Source organism: Camelina sativa, chromosome 8 (genome assembly GCF_000633955.1).
Source record: "Camelina sativa cultivar DH55 chromosome 8, Cs, whole genome shotgun sequence".
Classification (NCBI taxonomy): Eukaryota; Viridiplantae; Streptophyta; class Magnoliopsida; order Brassicales; family Brassicaceae; genus Camelina; species Camelina sativa.
The window spans coordinates 3,520,950-3,541,460 of NC_025692.1; the positions used below are offsets into that span (position 1 = coordinate 3,520,950).

The 20,511-nt window shown below is 34.9% G+C and overlaps 2 protein-coding genes and 1 pseudogene across 2 annotated transcripts; all 3 read left to right on the forward strand.

Annotated features, from left to right (window-relative positions):
• Window positions 7,207–9,314, forward strand: LOC104705962. The gene is made up of 4 exons (XM_010422070.1): window positions 7,207–7,605; window positions 7,751–7,998; window positions 8,295–8,701; window positions 8,914–9,314. The coding sequence occupies exons 1-4, from the start codon at window positions 7,207–7,209 to the stop codon at window positions 9,312–9,314; spliced, it is 1,455 nt and encodes a 484-aa protein (XP_010420372.1).
• On the forward strand, window positions 9,750–11,365 carry LOC104705963 (glutathione S-transferase DHAR3, chloroplastic). Its single transcript, XM_010422071.2, has 6 exons — window positions 9,750–10,005; window positions 10,190–10,280; window positions 10,392–10,535; window positions 10,648–10,765; window positions 10,868–11,008; window positions 11,098–11,365. Exons 1-6 carry the CDS (start codon window positions 9,810–9,812, stop codon window positions 11,182–11,184), a joined length of 777 nt encoding a protein of 258 aa, XP_010420373.1. The 5' UTR covers window positions 9,750–9,809; the 3' UTR covers window positions 11,185–11,365.
• Window positions 11,537–20,198, forward strand: LOC104705964 (annotated as a pseudogene).

Genomic DNA, 20,511 nt, shown 5'->3' on the forward strand with positions numbered 1-20,511 from the left:
AAAAAAAAAAAAAAAAAAACTATGGTTTGTGACATGTTATATATCAATCTTGAATCTAACTTTCCCATACACAATAAATTACCGTATTATGTTAAAAGTTATGTTTACCTCTTCTCTTTTTTTCTTTTTGTTATAACAGAACAACGGAAATTTTCAAATTATACTATTGAAAGATAAGATATATGGTTTTCTTGTTATATATAAATATAATTGGTATAGAAACTATTTTTTACTGTTACAATCTATACTTTAAAAGTAAGCTAACTCTCTCCCTCAGCTTGACACGTCAACACCCAAGAGACTGACACGTGTACTTTTCCTTCCAACAAAATAAATGAAAACAAATCTGGGCCTAATTATAATGTAGCCCATTAGTGTCAAACCACTCACAGCCCAGCTGCACAGCAAAAACTTTGGCTTCACACAAGTGCTCGACTGGTCAAATTAAAAACAAAAAACAAAAAAATAAAAGCTCGATTCAGTTTTTTTTAAAAAATCCCAAATTGTCGATCTCCTCCTCGTCTTCTTCGCTATGAAACCATGGTCCGACTTGATCAATCATGCTTCATTTCTTCTACTTCGTTCCACCATAATCCAAGTGATTCTGTTTCAAATCTTCTTAGTCTAGCCTACAATATGTTTACCGAGCACTCAACCGTCAGTCATAAAAAAAAAAAAAGGGGTTATATCAGCATGTTGTAATTTTGTCGGGGTATGTTCTATAATTCTGTAAAATCATATATGAGTGTTGTTATTTTGTTTTCGTCGCCAGCGTTTCGACCACCCTCCGCTCTGCCGTTGTCTCCGGCGTCCTTCCTTCTCTTACCTCTATCGATCTCTCTGTGAGTTTCCGATTCACTGAAACTTGTTGAGATCGTCTTTAAGCCACCTCAGCACTTAAGACTGTGCCACATGTATTCTGCAGCTCACTTTCTGTTTTCCTTTTAAAGTATAGGTTCGCCGATGACGGCTAATCCAGGAATGGCGTCGCTTGTGATGCAGCGGTGGTGCTGGGCTTCGATTCTCCTATTTCTCTCCATGTTCGTCCAATCTTCGTCAGTGATTTACTGCGGTGGTGAAGATTGCTATGCTCTCCTCGGGTTTGTATTTCTTGTTCCGCTAATCGTTTCGAAACTCAGATTTCAAAGTTCCCAATGTTTTCTCTTGATCTGTTTGCATTGTATTTGATTTGATCTTGGTCTTAATTGTTTTAAATTGCTGATTTAGATGTACTGGTTTCAGTCATCCAGATTAGAATCTGGATTCTGAATCGAAGAAACCTTTGTGAAACCGAACAAACTGAGTAGAAGCAAAAGATCATTTATTGGTTTTTGTCAGCTGACATCTGGGTTGTTCTCTTCTTATTGGTCTTTATTGCAGTTCAAACACTTCAGGTTTTGTATACTTCACTTAATAGTCCTTCACAGCTAACCAATTGGAAAAATGGTGGTGGTGATCCATGTGGAGAGTTATGGAAAGGGATTCCTTGTGAAGGCTCACCAGTTGTCACTATGTAAGATAATCAGCTTTTCAACTTTGTAAAATTTCCACTTGCATGGATTTGATTCATTCTAGAATGTCTTATGTTTGTTGTTGTCGTGATTGGAACAGAGATATATCGGATTTAGGAGTCTCTGGCACTCTTGGATACTTGCTTCCAGGCTAATGTCACTAAGAAAATTGTATTGTCTTTGGAATTTACTCTGTTTTTCTGTTTGTTTGATCTTTGTGTGTTTTTAAGATTTTGATTTAACAACTGTGGTTTCTCTCTCATTTTGGTTACAGGGATGTTAGTGGTAACACCATCCATGATACACTTCCATATCAATTGCCACCGAATCTCACAAGCATGTAAAGATGTGTTTGTTCTTATAGTATTTACTCACAGTGTTCACTTTCAAACTAACAGCTGAAAGAAATTGTAATGCAGATATCTGTCGAGAAACAACCTAAGTGGTAACTTTCCATATTCCATATCTGCAATGGATTCTCTTTCGTATATGTGAGTTTGCTATTATAGAACCATAGATTGTGAGAACTAGCATATTTCTTTTTTGCTAGGTATTAAACTTTGAAATGTTACTGTCTAGACATGTAAGTGACAATTCACTTTCAATGTCGACAGGAGATATCTTTGCCAATCATAAGTCACTTTCAACCTTGTAAGATCTCTTTATCATAGACTTCATAGTCATCACTGCCAGTTTCTAGGTAAAGAGAATACATTTGGATGGCTTATAAAATAATCGGTGGGTCAGTCTCAGACATGAAACTCTAGCAGAGGAGGTATCACAAAATAGTTGGCTTTGCCTTTGTTGTGCTGAAATTTGAATTTTTATGGGTCAGAAATTAGTGATATGTGGTGATGTTACGCACGATTGTAGGCATGGCAAAGCGTGGCTGCGTGGGGAATTGTCACAACGATGGTGGGTTTTGTTCTATCATCTCTTTTCTTATTCAAATGCGTATCAGTAAAAATACATCGCTTGCTTTGTTACTTAAACGATACATACCATGTAATCCCCTTCCTTAATATATTTCCTCATATGCATCCTAAAAACTCTAGAACGTAATTTGCCTTTTGAGTGGTTCTGTAATTGGAGTGTTTGCTTGGGGTTTTCAGTTACTTATCAAAGAATTGAATCGTTTTTGGATACTTGCCTTGTGGTGAATAATTTGTTTTCCTAACATAAATATTTCAGTAAATACAACTTAGTCGTATATACGTTATCAGTAAGCTAATTAACAAGAAATTGGAAAGGGCAACATTTTAAAAAATAAACTCTTCAGAATCGAGCGTCATAACGAACGAAACGACAACCAAATTTTTTAGACGTGGGAAAAGTATTTAAGATATATAAACAAGTGCCGTGGTATTTTACGGGACAGACCATAACTGCTCAATTAACGCTTTGCCAACAAAGCTCTTTTCAAATTACCACACCCATTTAGTAACTAACATTTAAGTGACGAAAAATAATTGACACAAATTGCATAAAATCACATAATATTGTTTAATTACATATTATTAATGCTTGACTACATATATTTAAATTTATAAATTTTATATTTATATATATAATTATTAACGTTCATATGTTATTAATCTAAATTGAATATTATATTTTTAATTTTTGTTTATGATTTATTATTTTTAAATTTTCACTAACATATATTTTTACATAAATTTTTATATAATATTATATATATAATGTTTTATGTTGTAAATGCCTAAACTCCACCTAGGTATTTCTAGGCGCTAAGCATTGGGTCACCATTACTATTCTATAACTTATGTCCCATTTAGATCAAATACAGTTGTGTAACAAGTTGTTGATTTAGTAATAGTAGTTGTTGTTGCAACTGGTGCGGGTGAAAAGAAGGTGTTTGCTATTGTTGTTCCTGCGGTTGTCAAGAAGAAGGAATTGGAATCCTACTACTCCTCAAAGATCTATTGCAGAGTATGAAACATCCATTGAGACGACTCCTATTAAACAAACATAATATAAAAATCTACACAAAACATATCAGAAACAAACGTCAAAATACAAAAATACGAAACCAAAAAATAAATAACACAAACGAAAACAGTAACCCACGCGTAGCGCGGGCACCCACCTAGTTTTATATAATATGAGAAGTTTTTTTCTAATTTTTATTCAGATTGCGACATTTGGCATTTTCTTTTATTGATAAATGTCATTTTTTTTCTTAAACAAATTTATATAATTCTTAATTCTAAATAATCATACTTCTCTTATCCAGTTGGTACAACATATATATATATATATATATATATATATATATATATATATATTTTCAACCAAACATATAATTAGATTAGAAGAGGACTCCAAGATTGGTCTTTTTCGAACCTGCTGGATGATTTATCTTTGCTCAGATTATCTTTTCCCTCCTTCACCTTTATTAGGGTCCCTCGTCTGTCCAACATTAGGGTGGATTATCTTGCTCGTTTTTCGAGATCTTTACTTTCCAAAATTTCTTTTGTAATTGACATATATTTTTAAATCCACTTTTATATCTTATGTTCTTTTGTCAAACAAAATCAGATTATTTTATAATAAAATCTCATATTATATATATGATATAAAATCTAATATTCTATAACATTTACTAATAAATAACTGATATTTGATACATCTACTTTACACATTTTTCTTACATTTTATTTAATTTGTCTTTCATCCTTTAAAGTGAAAAAAACAGAGTATTTTATAATAAAAGAAAATAGTTTAAGGACATGATTATGATTATGCCTTTTATGTAATTTTATAAACCTTAATTATTACACGTTTTAACATCATATAATGTTTTCTTTTATTAATTGAGTAGGCAACAAAGTTAGTCAGTTCCACTAAAATCCTATTAAATTATGATAAATTACACAATAATAGCTTTTTCTTTCATATCAATACACATATCAACATAAAATCGATCTGTCAAGAGCATTTCAGAATTGTTGTCATGTTCAAATCATATATATATATATATATATATATATATATATAAGAATATTTTCATATATGTTGATTTTTCTTGATTTTCTATCTATTTATTTCATTAGACAATTGTAAGTGACATATGAAAATCATTAAGTTTGATTATTTCTTATATGAAAATTATATTGAAATTTTATATTTAATATCATGTAGCAGGTTACAAATTGCTTTCACCATGCATTAAAGTGAGACGCGTTTTATAATTTCAATAACCATGCATTGAACTGTATTTAGTCTAATGAAAAGATTTCTGTTGCAAATATTTATGTTACAAAAGTTATGACACCAAATTCCATAATTCCCAAATTTGTAACTATCAATAAAGTATTCTGAACCTAAGAGTAACATCTATCTAACATTCAAATAGTGTACGTATATATAGCCATATGTAGACATTTACTTAAATACTTGGACTCAAATTTACTCTCAAATTATAGACCTGTTCTAACGTATCATCAACGCTGCAAGAGGAAAACAGATCGTCATGTTTCTTGATTATGAATTTATGATGGTACTCTTCTCCAATCCTCGATGATCAAAACAGAGGTTTGATGTCTAGCAAGGGGTCCTTATAATTAATCAAAATATATTTACTCTTTTTCTTCATAATCAAGATATATTTCATGTATTCTGTGTTCACAGATGAGATGAAGAGCGAAAAACATGGTCAAGTCTTTTCCAACTTTTATAGTTACGCATTTTATTTTTGGTAGAATAGTTACATAGATGCATTAACAAGGTACATTTTGTAAAATAATTTTGTGTCCCATTTTCTTAACTAAATTTGTTAACGATCAAATTACAGTTTGATATGTTATTTATTATTTTTATTTTTGTAGATTTATAGCTTAGTGAAGCTAACAGAACTGTATTATATATAAGCCATTGAATGGAATCAATGAATATTAAAAGTTCAGCTAAAGTCTTCTTAAGATACAAGAAGGTAGATTTTTTAAAAAATTTGACTAACTAAATTTTAATCAAAATTTACTCTTGGTTTTTATATATGTAGACATTGTTTCAATTTTTCTGAGGATTAGTTACACGTCTTTATTTTAGGTTTATGTGTTTGTTTTAACATCTTATCGAGAAAAGGGCCAAGCCAATTTCGGAGGATAGGCAGACTAAACAACCTTAGACCACAAATTTATATTATGTTTTATGTCCATCAAATAATATGTATATTATAATACTCACAATATGTTTTCCTCACTAAAGTCTACTCCATCCATTCCCTATTAATCCATTTTCTAGTGAAAAAAATGTTGCACAAAGAAAACACTTTTTAGGTTTTCTATATATTTTTAATAAGTAATTAATGACAAATTGTAAACTTAAAAAAAACTGAATATTATTGGTTGAAATTTGTTAATCACAAAAAAAATAATGCAATTAAATTCAGTTCTTAATATGTTTGAAAATCCTAAAATATGGAGTAATCAGGAACATAGGGAGTATTGTACTCTAATACAACCATTTAATACAGTCCCACATAAATTTTAAACTAATGTATTTTTAAAAAATTTCAGTGATAAACGGAAAGAAGGTCGGACTATGATTTGTGACAACATTTTCATTTTTTGGATGAAAGGGATATTGTTTCATATTACAATATTGGCCAGGCTGGATTGTGGAGAATCACTATCCATGAAGATGGAGGCATATCAAAAGCATTTCAAACGTTTGGACCAAGCAAAATAAAAGTTAATTATACAGAGGTAAAGTGAGTCGTAAAAAAGCAAGCAATGAAAAAAATGGTACATCAATACTCCATAATATAAAATTTATAAAAGTCAAATACTTTATTTATGAAATCATTCACAAAACAAAAAAGGTTGAGGCAAGTTAATTCAAGAGTGATGGAGAGATAATGTTTAGTATGTTTAGTATTTAGAGTTTTGGGTTTATAATTTATTTATTTTGTATATATATATATATATATAAATATATTATTGAAAATGGTTTACAAGAGAATGTATTTCTTTTAAAATTATTTATTGTTAAGTATTACTTTTAGATGATGAAAGTAAAATTAATATATAGAACAACATTAAATTATCTATCAAAGTAATTATATAGTAAGGTCTTACCATTTTCTTTTTAGTCTACTTATCAGTTTTTTTCCAAAAAACAAAAATGTAAATAAATATAATTTATCTTAATTACTTAACGAAAATACCAAATTAAATTGATTTTGCGGTAGCTAAAACAATGGTCCTAATATAATAGTAACATATTATTTAAATATTTTCAATAATACTGTGTAGTTAACGTTTTTCTCAATCTCAAAATGACTGTTTTATGAAACATTATATAACAAATATATATTAAAATACTATAGTTAAACCGTAATATTATAAAAATTATTATCAAGACAGATATTAACAATTACATATAAACTTGGATAGAAACTTTCATTCTTTATTTCAAATTAATAATGCATAGATAAACAAGTATATTGAAAATTCTCGAGAAATAAACACCTTAGATTGGTAACTACATTATCTGTTGATTATTGTTTTTCCCCTACGGTTAATTCTACCCTACGGTTAATTCTATCAGTTTTTCATTATTTCTTTAGTTGGAAAAAAAACCAGAAACAAAACTAACTTCTTTGCAGTATAAATTACGAACCAAATTCAAATTCCAAACAATCAAAATAAAAGAAACAAAGAACACACAAGAAATGGCGAGATCCTTGTATATTTGTTTATTCTTCTTATTCATTTCTTCGACATCAAAGCTAACCACAAGCTATCCTCTCTCCACAAAGTCTCGATGGATCGTGGACGAGAAAGGCCAAAGGGTGAAACTAGCTTGCGTGAACTGGCCGGCTCATCTCCAGCCTACGGTAGCTGAAGGGCTAAGCAAACAAACATTAGACTCCATCTCCAAGAAGATTGTCTCAATGGGATTTAACTGCGTTAGGCTCACTTGGCCTCTTGATTTGATGACTAACAACACATTGGCCCTTAAGGTTACTGTTAAACAGTCTTTCGAAAGCTTTAAGTTGTTTGAAGATGTTCGTGGGATTCAGACTCACAATCCCAAAATCATTAATCTCCCCCTTCTCAACGCATTCCAGGTAAATATAGTGTTTAAGTATACCCCGCCCGTTATTAAATATTGTCAGACCGGTTTATATATGTTCATTAGATGAACTATCTAAACGTGAACTAATTTGAATCAATAACAAATAATATGCTATTATTGTTTTTTTTTGTCATCAGGAAGTGGTATCGAACCTAGGACAAAACGGAGTGATGGTGATACTAGATAACCACTTGACAACCCCAGGCTGGTGCTGTGGCGAGAATGACCTCGACGCCTTCTTCGGCTACCCTAACTTTGATCCCAAAGTCTGGGCCAATGGCTTGAGCAAGATGGCTACTCTGTTCAAAAGTGCCACTAACGTCGTTGGTGTGAGCCTTAGGAACGAGCCACGTGGCACTAGAGATTACCCTGACCTCTGGTTCAGGTACGTACATTTTATACCAAACTTTGTTTCCACTGAGAATATATATAACAACTTACCTACGTAAAATGAAAAAACCTATATATATTTTTGAATAATTTTTGATTTCATTTTTAAAATTACTTATTAACCTTAACACATGCTGATCAGCAATAATTTTACATAAATATGTTTGGATTCACGTTGTTATACATACATTCAAAATTTCACCATTCCCTATTGTTTCTATAACATTGTTCACGTACGTTTACATGGTCGTAACTAATTGCATATGCATGCGTGTTAATGGTAACGTGAAGGCATATGCCACAAGGAGCAGAAGCAGTGCACGCCGCAAACCCTAAATTACTAGTCATCCTCTCCGGCATCGACTTCGACACAAACCTCTCTTTCCTCCGTGACCGTTTCTTCAACGTAAGCTTCACCGACAAACTTGTCTTCGAGCTCCACTGGTACAGCTTCTCCGACGGCGGAGATTCGTGGAAAAAATACAACTCTAACGATTTCTGCGCCAAAATCATCTCAAAAGTTACACACAACGGAGGATTCTTAGTAGGGAGAGGCTTTCCTTTGATCTTGAGCGAGTTTGGGACTGACGAGGGAGGCGGTGACATCAGCGGGAACCGGTATATGAATTGTTTGGTGGCTTGGGCGGCTCAGAATGATTTGGATTGGGCGTTAACCGGAGATTATTACTTGAGAAATGGTAAAACAGATATGGCTGAGACTTATGGTATCTTGGATGCGAATTGGAAAGACGTGAGAAACGCTACTTACTTACAGAAACTCTCTGGAATCCAACAACCCTTTAGAGGCAAGAATCGTAAATGTTATAAATGTTTAAAGATTCTATAATTAATTAAAACATTATAAATCTGGAAATCTAAATACACCGAACCTTGATGTATATGCATGCAGGACCTGGATTACAATCCAAGAACGTTCTCTTCCATCCATCATCTGGACTCTGCGTCACCAATAATCCCTCAGACAAAACACCCACACTTCGATTAGGACCATGCCCTAAAGCCGACACATGTGCGTTCAACACCAACGAAGGCATTCTTTGGGTCAATAAAATGTGCGTGAAAACTCCGAGTTTTGCTGGACAAAAGGTGGAGCTTGGAGTTGGCACTAACTGTTCAAAGCTGGGACAAATCGCAGCTACCAAGATGCATTTGTCGTTCAGTACAAGTAATGGTTTGTTGCTATGTCTTGACGTGGACGAACGTGACAACAGCGTCGTCGTTAACCCTTGCAAGTGTTTGACCAAGGATGCTTCGTGTGATCCAGCTAGCCAATGGTTCAAAGTTCTTTAAATTCTCTATATTTTCTATACGTTTTATTATTGAGATAATGTAATTGGAATCATCAAGACTACGAATACGATCGAGCATTTTCATCCTTATATATATTAGTACTTCATCTTATCCTTGGAAATAAAATTTCTGACTCCCCTTGAAACTTTGATGTCATAGATACTCAAATTACTGTTTTTATATATATATATATATATATATATATATATATATATATAAATTGGTAAGCACTCTACTAATTATAGCTTAATCACCACCACAAGCATTTGGAAAAATACAAACATTAGTGTTAAGAAAAACTTGTTCCTTTAGTGGGCTACTGAGATTGAATAACAAATGGGCTGAAAATTGAAGAGGTTGAGGCCCATTATAATCGCTGCTCGACATGTAATATATGTCCACGTGTCAGTCAAGTTAGCCACTGAGAAATTTCCAGATTATCTGAGTCATTGAGTCATCTGACTTAAGTTGGATTTTGACCAGAAAAAAATAATAATGATAAGCCTTAGGTTTCAACCCTGCACCACCGGCGTTTTATCGGCGTCCGTCAGCCGCGCCGGTTTTATCAAGCGGTGCGGTTCAACTAAACCGGGAAGAACCGTTCGTCGGTTCGGAACGATGGCAATGGCGGCGAGTCCTCTCGAAATCTGCGTTAAAGCATCTATCACCACACCAAACAAGCTCGGAGACTGTTAGCTCTCTCTCGTCGTTAACTTTGAAATGTGGACAATATTAAGCTTCAATTTGATCCCTCTTTCACTCGATTTCGAAATGTGTTTGTTATTTATTTCAACTTAGGCTAGTCGTCGATGGTGGTTTTTGGTTTAGTTTCTTCGTAGTGAGCTGATTATATATTGCATAAATCTTGTTGATAGGCCCTTTTTGCCAAAGGGTGTTACTGACTATGGAGGAGAAGAATGTCCCTTATGACATGAAAATGGTGGACTTGAGTAACAAGCCAGAATGGTGAATACGCTTTGAGACTCTTTCCTTTTATCATGACTCTTGATTAATGGCAGTGATTGATTCCTTTTAGTATTTTCTTGATGTGCTGTCTTCTTGTTTTGATGATTATAGGTTCTTGAAAATTAGTCAAGAAGGGAAAGTACCAGTGGTGAAGTTTGATGAGAAATGGGTTCCAGATTCTGATGTTATAACACAGGCTTTGGAAGACAAGTATCCTGAACCTCCTCTTGCTACCCCACCTGAAAAGGCTTCAGTGTAAGCCAATCCCTTTTCTTTTTGTTTTCTCTGAGCCTTATGATGCCGTGTACTTGTTACTCTGCATATTTCCAATCAAGAATTTGCGTTTAAGCTATGTTTATGTGTGCAGTGGGTCGAAGATCTTTTCCACATTTATCGGTTTTCTCAAGAGCAAAGATTCAGGAGATGGAACTGAGCAAGTTTTCTTAGATGAGCTTAGTGCATTCAACGATTATCTCAAGGAAAATGTAAGCTCTTTTGTTTTGTAGGTCTTGATCTCTTGCATGACTAGTCTTCGATTATGAGCGAAACATTAATAATCACCGCTATATCTTCCTTAACTGTGAAAGGGCCCCTTCATAAACGGAGAGAAGATTTCAGCAGCAGATTTGTCCTTGGCACCAAAGTTATACCACATGAAGATTGCATTGGGACATTACAAGAACTGGTCTGTTCCAGATTCACTTTCTTTCGTTATATCCTACATGGAGGTAAATTATCTGAAAACCCTCATTCTCTTCTCTTTCGATCATATCTTTTTCATTCGGTTTAACCAATCGAGTTATAATGGTATTTACAGAATGTTTTCTCGAAGGAATCATTCACGAACACACAAGCGCAAACAGAGGATGTAATTGCTGGTTGGAGACCAAAGGTGATGGGTTAAGAGCTATATATATAGAAGTTGGACCATAAGAGATCATCATCATCTTTTACTAAATGTAAAAAAACCATAATAATCATATCTTCGGCAAATGTTACCTATAAGGTATAATACATATACATTGCTTATATAGTGAGAACTATATTGTATCATAGTGGGTGAAGCTTTGATTGTACCGACCAAATTCACTATCACAAGTCAGAAGTATGAAATTAGCCAACGATAGTAAACTTGTCGATAATGTTTGCAAATAGACCATTAAAAACGGTTACAATTACAGAATTGCCCTTCCGTCATCCATTCATTCCCTCCTCCTGCTTAAACCCCATTTTCCTCACCAGCTTATCTCTTTTTTTTTTTTTTTGTTTTCTGGGAATTTTCAAATTTTGGTCTCGTCGCCTCCAGATTTTCTCGGGAATCTGTCGGGCAAAATCTGCCATGATTCTCCAAACGGCTTTATCTCTACCCACACCTACTACTACTACTACTACTACTAGTACTCTGTTATCTCGCAGCTGTCCTCACCAGCTCAACACTCTCTTCTTCACTCACCGACGCCGTCGATTAATTTCCCCGTCCCGCTTAAATCCAAGTTTCTCGAAACGTAGTTTCTCTTTCTCTGGTACGAAATCTGTTTCCCATCCATGGCTTTTGAAGACATAACTGCGATATGAGCAATTGTGTATATTCATTCGTATGTATGAACACTTCCCTTTCAATTTCAATAGTAGTTTACTCGAATTTCCTCTTTTGTATTTTTAGTTGCAGCGTCAGGAAATGATGTGTTTACTTCTCCCGAGACATCCAAGACCTTTGATTTTTCCTCGGAAGAGAAAATATACAATTGGTAATTTTTATTTTATTCTGCTGATGGTTTTTGGAATTATGAGTTTGGATATTTGTAATGTACTATATGGGAGCATCGATTTTTTTTTTTTGTGATTTATTCTGATTATATTTGGGCATTTTTTAGGTGGGAGTCGCAAGGTTACTTCAAACCAAGTTTTGACAAAGGAGGCAGCCCTTTTGTGATACCAATGCCACCTCCTAATGTTACTGGTTCCCTCCACATGGGCCATGCTATGTTCGTCACTCTTGAGGTTGTTGGATTCCGTATTCAGATAAATTCACAGTCATTTGGGTATTTAGTTTTATGTTCCTATTTTCATTTAAGCCTCCTAGTTTGTTCCTCTTGCTTTACCTCGTCCATGTATGCATATATGTGCAGTTTTTTAGGCACTTCCACTGTTCTTTAAGTTGGCTGGCTTGAAAGATTATTTAGTAATGCCGTGTGTTTTTTTTGTGTGCATGTGCTGTGTTAGGCTATGGTTTTGCTATTCTCATCACATTTTGTTTTTACAGGATATCATGGTTCGATACAATAGGATGAAAGGTAGGCCAACACTTTGGCTTCCTGGGACCGATCATGCTGGTATTGCCACTCAGGTTCATTTTCCAGTTCATTGTTCAAGTTTTGCATGGTATTTCTATTAATGTTTGCGTGTGTTTTCTTTGTGCTCACTATGATTTCTTACATCTTGCTTCTTCCCACTCCATTGAACTCTTTCCTACAAGGCTACAACAATCTCCCACAATTTCTTTATTGAAAAGTCCCTTTCTTGTAGAGTAGAGTATAGTTTCTTGATATATAATATTTTCATTGTTTGGTGAATGTCTCTGCAATATTTTACTGAACCTACTATTCATTTTACAGTTGGTCGTTGAAAAGATGCTAGCGTCAGAAGGCATTAAGAGGGTGGATTTAGGTAGAGATGAGTTTACCAAAAGAGTCTGGGAATGGAAGAAGAAGTATGTTATATAATCACTGCTATGAATTAATTCAAAAGATCTAATTTCAAAAAAAGAATTGTCTGGCGGTATTTCCATTCTTCTAACAAGTCATAAGTTACCGGTTGTCTAGAAAGATATGCAGTATATTAAGCAAGAGAAGATTCCTATACATTTCTTTTATTTGAGTAAAATGATGGTCCTATACCATTCCAAAGGCCAATGCTTTCATTAAATGATAAAATCCACTGTATTTGTATCAGATATATTAAGGGTTTTGTGTGGCTTTTCTCAGGTATGGCGGAACCATCACAAACCAGATTAAAAGACTGGGTGCTTCTTGTGATTGGAGTAGAGAACGCTTCACTCTTGATGAGCAATTGAGTCGTAAGGCATCTTTCTATAGTATCCATATCTTCTAGATGGGGATTCTTAATTTGACCTTATATGATTTAAAGTGGTATCTTAGAATTCAAAATCTTCAGCAAGTAAAAATATTATCCAGTTCATAAAGTTTCTCGTTGCTCCTATTTTTACACCTTGAATTTATACTTCTTATTTTTACATCTTGAATTTATACTGTATATTCCTTGATTCTCTTTTACCCGCAATTTGTAGGAGCTGTGGTCGAGGCTTTTGTGAAGCTTCATGACAAGGGGTTGATATATCAAGGTAAGATAATTTGTATTTTGGTTTCTGTTGTCTTATCTTTAAGTAGAGATGTGCTATACTCATACGACGTTTGATGATTTTGGCATTATGTTTTCCAGGATCTTACATGGTCAACTGGTCCCCTAATTTACAAACTGCTGTTTCAGACTTGGTGTGTGATGTATCTTATCTAATACTCTTGTTTGATTACTTTTTTTCTTTCTAGAAGTGACTGTATTGTTCTTACCAGGAAGTAGAATATTCAGAGGAACCTGGGTTTCTATACCATATTAAATACCGTGTAGCTGGAAGGTACTGTTCAACTACCAGTACTAACTTTACTTTTCCTTCGACTCTGTATTTTATGAACCCTTATACAGTATATAGCAAAATGATGTGAAAAGATAAGCTCTTCTCACATCAATTTGATAATTCTCTGCAATTGAAAGAGTTTATAGAAGCATGATTTGAAAACGTATCTTACCGAGGCATTAGATTAAGTGGTATGATCATTAAAACTTTTGGAACACAACGTTGGGTCTGTAAGAGTTGCTTCGGCAGTAGTTAACCTTAAATTGTGCTAGTAAAATTTCTTGGAAGATTAGTGACTACCTTTGTTCTGTTTATGGAAATGGCTTATCTGATATTTTCTTGTACAGTCCTGATTTTCTTACTATAGCAACGACTCGTCCAGAGACATTGTTTGGTGACGTGGCTCTTGCCGTGCATCCTGAGGTTGGTGGTGAATTTTGTTTACTTTCATTGATATTAGGATATCGGGAATCAAAGAGGGCAATATCAAAGTATGTTTGACGTGTTTTAAAGTTTTGGGTATTGTTTGAGGATTAATGTTGTGAAATGTATTTGGCATCTGCCAGGATGATCGTTATGCAAAGTATGTTGGTGAGACAGCTATTGTACCTATGACATATGGCCGTCATGTCCCAATTATTTCTGATAAGGTAAACTCATCTACTGCTTGTGCACTCTTTTTGATGTCTTTTAGGATCAAATATCTCTTTCTAAGTTCAACAAGGAAAAGGCTGCAGTTGTTTTTCTTTGCTATTCTTCATGCTTTTCTCATCAGTACTTTTTGCCGGGAAACTTCTAAGTTCTAGCGTTCTAGTTACTTAAAAGCAAGAAACTGAAGTTACCTCGTAGTATTTGCTATGCTGTTCTTCATGCATTTCTCATTAGTATCTTTTTGTACCTTGTCAGTATGTTGATAAGGATTTTGGTACTGGTGTTCTGAAGATAAGTCCTGGGCATGATCACAATGATTATCTTCTTGCAAGAAAGCTAGGTCTCCCCATTCTGAATGTGATGAACAAGGATGCAACACTAAATGACGTTGCTGGCTTGTTTTGGTAACATTTTGTTGTAAACTTATATGCTAGCTGCATTCAACATTATGAAATGAAATACCCTTAGGTTACATAACGTCCATGGTGCCTTAACATACATCGTATTTTCAGTGGACTTGACCGGTTTGAGGTAAGGGAGAAACTATGGGCAGATCTTGAGGAGACAGGTTTAGCTGTAAAGAAGGAGCCTCATACTTTACGAGTTCCGAGATCTCAGCGTGGTGGAGAAGTATTTTTCTACTGACCCAGTAGTATTATTTTTCCAGTTCTTTGGAAGTTCATATATTTTCTCATGCAAGGTTTAACTGGTGTTAGGTTATTGAGCCACTTGTAAGCAAACAATGGTTTGTCCACATGGATCCTTTAGCTGAGAAGGCTCTTCTTGCTGTTGAAAACAAAGAACTTACCATCATACCTGAGAGATTTGAGAAGGTATGCGAGCGACCTGTTGTGTGTTATTAGTTACTGAGCTGGTATCTGTTTTTTGCCCTCTCAGTTTGGCATATTCGATTTTTGATTGTTTACACTGCTTACTTCTGCGTTTGCTTATATATCCTGTCACCCCTTGCAGATATACAATCACTGGCTGACAAATATTAAGGATTGGTGCATAAGCCGGCAGCTGTGGTGGGGGCATCGCATACCAGTTTGGTATGTGGTTGGAAAGGATTGCGAAGAGGACTACATAGTTGCTAAAAATGCTGAAGAAGCCCTTGAGAAAGCCCATGAGAAGTATGGAAAAGATGTTGAAATATATCAGGATCCAGATGTTCTTGACACCTGGTTTTCCAGGTTAGTTTCTCAGTTAGATTTATTTGGAGATTACTTTTCTTCTGTGTGTCTATAGTTTAATTATGCGAAAGTTTCACACAATGGATTAGTGCTTTACCTTTAAAGAATATATCTGCAGCTGAACATATTTTCCTGAAACCCATACCTTTAAAGAGTATTAGTGTTTTTGCAGTTATACTTTACCTAAGATGTCTTTTTCTGCAGCTCATTGTGGCCATTCAGCACTCTTGGCTGGCCTGATGTATCAGCGAAGGATTTCAATAACTTCTACCCTACAAATATGTTAGAAACAGGGTATATTCTTTTCTTTCTTGTCGATCAGGAAAACAATGGCTGCTACTATCAGGGCTAGTGTTAATTGTCGACCCTGCACTAGTAAGAAAAAAATTTAGGAACTGTTACCAAAAACTGATGTCTGAATTAAGTAAATCTTGTAAAGAAAATGCGCTTTAGTTGCAATTTGCGTCTTTGAAATTCCCAATACTTCCTTTACATAACTACTGTCATTTTGTTTGGACAGGCATNGAGCGACCTGTTGTGTGTTATTAGTTACTGAGCTGGTATCTGTTTTTTGCCCTCTCAGTTTGGCATATTCGATTTTTGATTGTTTACACTGCTTACTTCTGCGTTTGCTTATATATCCTGTCACCCCTTGCAGATATACAATCACTGGCTGACAAATATTAAGGATTGGTGCATAAGCCGGCAGCTGTGGTGGGGGCATCGCATACCAGTTTGGTATGTGGTTGGAAAGGATTGCGAAGAGGACTACATAGTTGCTAAAAATGCTGAAGAAGCCCTTGAGAAAGCCCATGAGAAGTATGGAAAAGATGTTGAAATATATCAGGATCCAGATGTTCTTGACACCTGGTTTTCCAGGTTAGTTTCTCAGTTAGATTTATTTGGAGATTACTTTTCTTCTGTGTGTCTATAGTTTAATTATGCGAAAGTTTCACACAATGGATTAGTGCTTTACCTTTAAAGAATATATCTGCAGCTGAACATATTTTCCTGAAACCCGTACCTTTAAAGAGTATTAGTGTTTTTGCAGTTATACTTTACCCTAAGATGTTTTTTTCTGCAGCTCATTGTGGCCATTCAGCACTCTTGGCTGGCCTGATGTATCAGCGAAGGATTTCAATAACTTCTACCCTACAAATATGTTAGAAACAGGGTATATTCTTCTTTCTTGTCGATCAGGAAAACAATGGCTGCTACTATCAGGGCTAGTGTTAATTGTCGACCCTGCACTAGTAAGAAAAAAATTTAGGAACTGTTACCAAAAACTGATGTCTGAATTAAGTAAATCTTGTAAAGAAAATGCGCTTTAGTTGCAATTTGCGTCTTTGAAACTCCCAATACTTCCTTTACATAACTACTGTCATTTTGTTTGGACAGGCATGACATACTATTTTTCTGGGTAGCAAGAATGGTTATGATGGGAATAGAATTTACAGGGACCGTTCCATTTTCTCATGTCTACCTTCACGGACTTATACGGGACTCTCAAGTAAGTTTAATGTTTTTTTTTCTTTTTCTTTTCGAGATGAGGTAACTACTCAAACCTTGATCATTGAGGCTTTTCATATCATTATCTCTCACTTCTCCCTTTATGCTATTTAAAATTTTAAATGTTAAGTGACTTCTAGGATTTTTATTTAAGGGGACACTTGTATTCACGTTTATGGGCTGTTATAGCCCATTTTAACATCACTGTCTCTGAACGTGACGTTCTGTATATCTCCATTTAGTTAATCAGATTATTTGAAATTATCAGGGGAGAAAAATGTCAAAATCTCTGGGGAATGTGATTGATCCGCTTGACACAATCAAAGATTTTGGCACTGACGCTCTGAGATTTACGATCGCACTAGGAACTGCTGGTCAGGTTTGATCTCTACTGTGTTGAGGCAGCTTAACCACAATTTTTGAGAGGTTTACATTAAGATGTCATATTTATGTCTATATTACTTTCTATGTTTTCCCCTTTACCTTTTTGTTAGGATCTAAACTTATCGACTGAGAGATTAACTGCAAATAAAGCATTCACCAACAAACTATGGAATGCTGGAAAGTTTGTATTGCATAGTCTGCCTAGTCTAAGTGATACATCTGCTTGGGAGAATTTGCTGGCCCTCAAGGTTTGCTTGCTTTTCCATCTCCACTAGAAAGTATAACGGAACGGTGGTACATTTTCTTTTAGTGACAGACTAAGTATGATATAAAGTCGAAACTCATATAATAAGCGTTTAAGACTATTTTTTGTGTCAAGAAGGGTCATGGACCATAAAAGTCTTAGAAAAAAACAAGGTAGCTTTAAATATAGGAGATTCGTCAGACCTCTTTCATGGAGTTGTTCCTTTCGCATACCTTTTGCCATAACTTAAAACAATTGTAGAATCGCATCACAAGTGATAAGCTACCTTAGGCTGCTCACTTACCATCGAGTTGTTAGGACATTTCACAATGTTTATAGTAAAAAATTTCTAACCATTAGCTTCTTTTCTTTTGACAGTTGGACAAAGAGGAAACCTTACTTAGTTTACCCTTGCCTGAATGTTGGGCGGTATAACATTTTAATCCTGAAGTTATTAAATAGTATCAATCTGCCTACCAGTCTACCACCTTATATTCTGTTTGCATTATTTTCAGGTGTCAAAACTCCATATTCTCATTGATTCCGTCACAGCAAGCTATGAGAAGTTGTTCTTTGGGGATGTAGGAAGAGAACATATGATTTCTTTTGGAGTGACTTTGCTGATTGGTATCACTACGTGAACTCTTAACAACCAATACATGTTTCTTGGACTTAATTGACTGACTAGTCTACTCTAAAGGTATATTGAAGCCAGCAAATCTCGACTGTATGGATCTGGAGGCAATTCAGTTTCTCTAGCTTCTCAGGCAGTTTTGTTATATGTCTTCGAGAATATACTTAAGCTGTTGCATCCATTTATGCCGTTTGTGACCGAGGATCTATGGCAGGTAACGTGCTCTCAGTTTTGCTATCTGTGTATTTCATTTCCTTCACCATTTACTTGGCCAACTGCACTGGGGCTGATTTTTCCTTATACCTAAGAGTTTTTGTAAGCTCATTGGACGATTTTTAACCAATGCATGCTTAAGCTGTTATCTTTGAGTTTTTCTTTGGTACTGTTGCTTTGTTTCTGAGGATGATGTAAAAGGACTGAAAACTTAGTTATATGTGGTTCCTACTTTGGTACTGCTATCAAAAATGATTTCAGCTTCACGAAACTAGATTAATGCGTTTGTATTTGCAGGCACTCCCTTACAGGAAAGAAGCACTCATTGTGTCTCCATGGCCACAATATTCACTTCCAAGGAATATTGAATCAATAAAAAGATTTGAGAATTTACAAGCTCTGGTCAGTATGAATTTCAGCCTTATACATTCTTCTAACCTCCAACAGCACTATACGTAAAGGATTCATACTAAAGTTCAGGAAAATGTTGACACATTGCATGCTAAATCACAGACTAGAGCAATTCGAAATGCACGAGCAGAGTATACAGTGGAACCGGTAAAGCGTATATCTGCCTCAGTTGTTGGAAGTGCAGAAGTTATTGAATATATTTCGGTCAGTAACTTGTTTCTTTCTACTAGTTAATTATCTTACGAATAAAGGTTTCTACCAGTTAATTTCGGTCATTTAAAAGCTGCGCCTTTTGTGTTGCTGCAGAAAGAGAAGGAGGTGTTAGCTCTTCTATCAAGGCTTGACTTAAACAACGTCCATTTTACCAATGTCCCTCCTGGTATAATAATCTTTAATCCAATTTGCTCTCTTCGTTTCATCTTATCTCAGTTATTTACATTTTTGCGGATTCGCTCCAACTCGTGGTCAAAATATAACTCTACTGGTTGGTTCTTCAGGTGATGCAAATCTCTCAGTCCACCTTGTAGCCAGTGAAGGACTAGAGGCATATCTACCTCTTGCCGCCATGGTTGATATATCTTCTGAAGTCCAACGCATATCCAAACGTCTCTCCAAGATGCAAACTGAATATGACGCCCTCGTGACTCGCCTCAGTTCACCGAAGGTATACCATTACCATGAAAAGAATCTTTAAGCTTATTACATAGCGGTGCTGGGTTTTTTAAACTGCTTGTTTTACACGATTTTGTAAGTTTGTGGAGAAAGCTCCAGAAGAAGTGGTGAGAGGTGTAAAGGAGCAAGCAGAAGAACTAGAAGAGAAGATAAAGCTGACCAAAGCTAGGCTTGATTTTCTCAAGTCTACTTCTTTAGTGTCTCAGTAAATTAAAAAATCTGTCAGGTAATTATTATATACTCTCGTGTTTTGACCCGGCACATAACTTTTAGTGATGATCGATCATTTGAAGCTCTCTGAGGCTATTGTCCATTAAATTTTACCCATAACTATAATTAATTTTTCGTTTTTTTAGGGACCCCAAATTTAGCTTCAAAATCTACCCACAGAAATAATCAATTGTCAACTTTTTTATTAGTGTCCTACTGTCGGGTCCATAATGCCTAAAAGCATGAACAGTTTTCAAGCAAAACGTGGGTAACTTTAGTATTTGTTGGTTATACTACTGCTACAATTGTATTTAATTTTATATAGCTTCACCAACAAAAAATGTGTATTAAAAAACTTTCAACAGTTAATAAGGTGTAGTCGGTTTGGTTTGGAGTAATTAAAAGTTGTTGTTTAGGAAAAATTTAGAATGATTTGTTCTCTGGTTTCGATGATAATT

What these genes read in the sequence shown, in the direction of transcription:
- LOC104705962 (XM_010422070.1), top strand. Translation starts at nt 7,207, where the DNA reads ATGGCGAGATCCTTGTATATTTGTTTATTCTTCTTATTCATTTCTTCG. An exon ending in CCCTTCTCAACGCATTCCAG is followed by an intron (nt 7,606 to 7,750) that starts GTAAATATAGTG and finishes TTTTGTCATCAG; the next exon opens with GAAGTGGTATCGAACCTAGG. An exon ending in TACCCTGACCTCTGGTTCAG is followed by an intron (nt 7,999 to 8,294) that starts GTACGTACATTT and finishes GGTAACGTGAAG; the next exon opens with GCATATGCCACAAGGAGCAG.
- LOC104705963 (XM_010422071.2), top strand. Translation starts at nt 9,810, where the DNA reads ATGATAAGCCTTAGGTTTCAACCCTGCACCACCGGCGTTTTATCGGCG. An exon ending in TTGAGTAACAAGCCAGAATG is followed by an intron (nt 10,281 to 10,391) that starts GTGAATACGCTT and finishes TGATGATTATAG; the next exon opens with GTTCTTGAAAATTAGTCAAG. An exon ending in CCACCTGAAAAGGCTTCAGT is followed by an intron (nt 10,536 to 10,647) that starts GTAAGCCAATCC and finishes TTATGTGTGCAG; the next exon opens with TGGGTCGAAGATCTTTTCCA.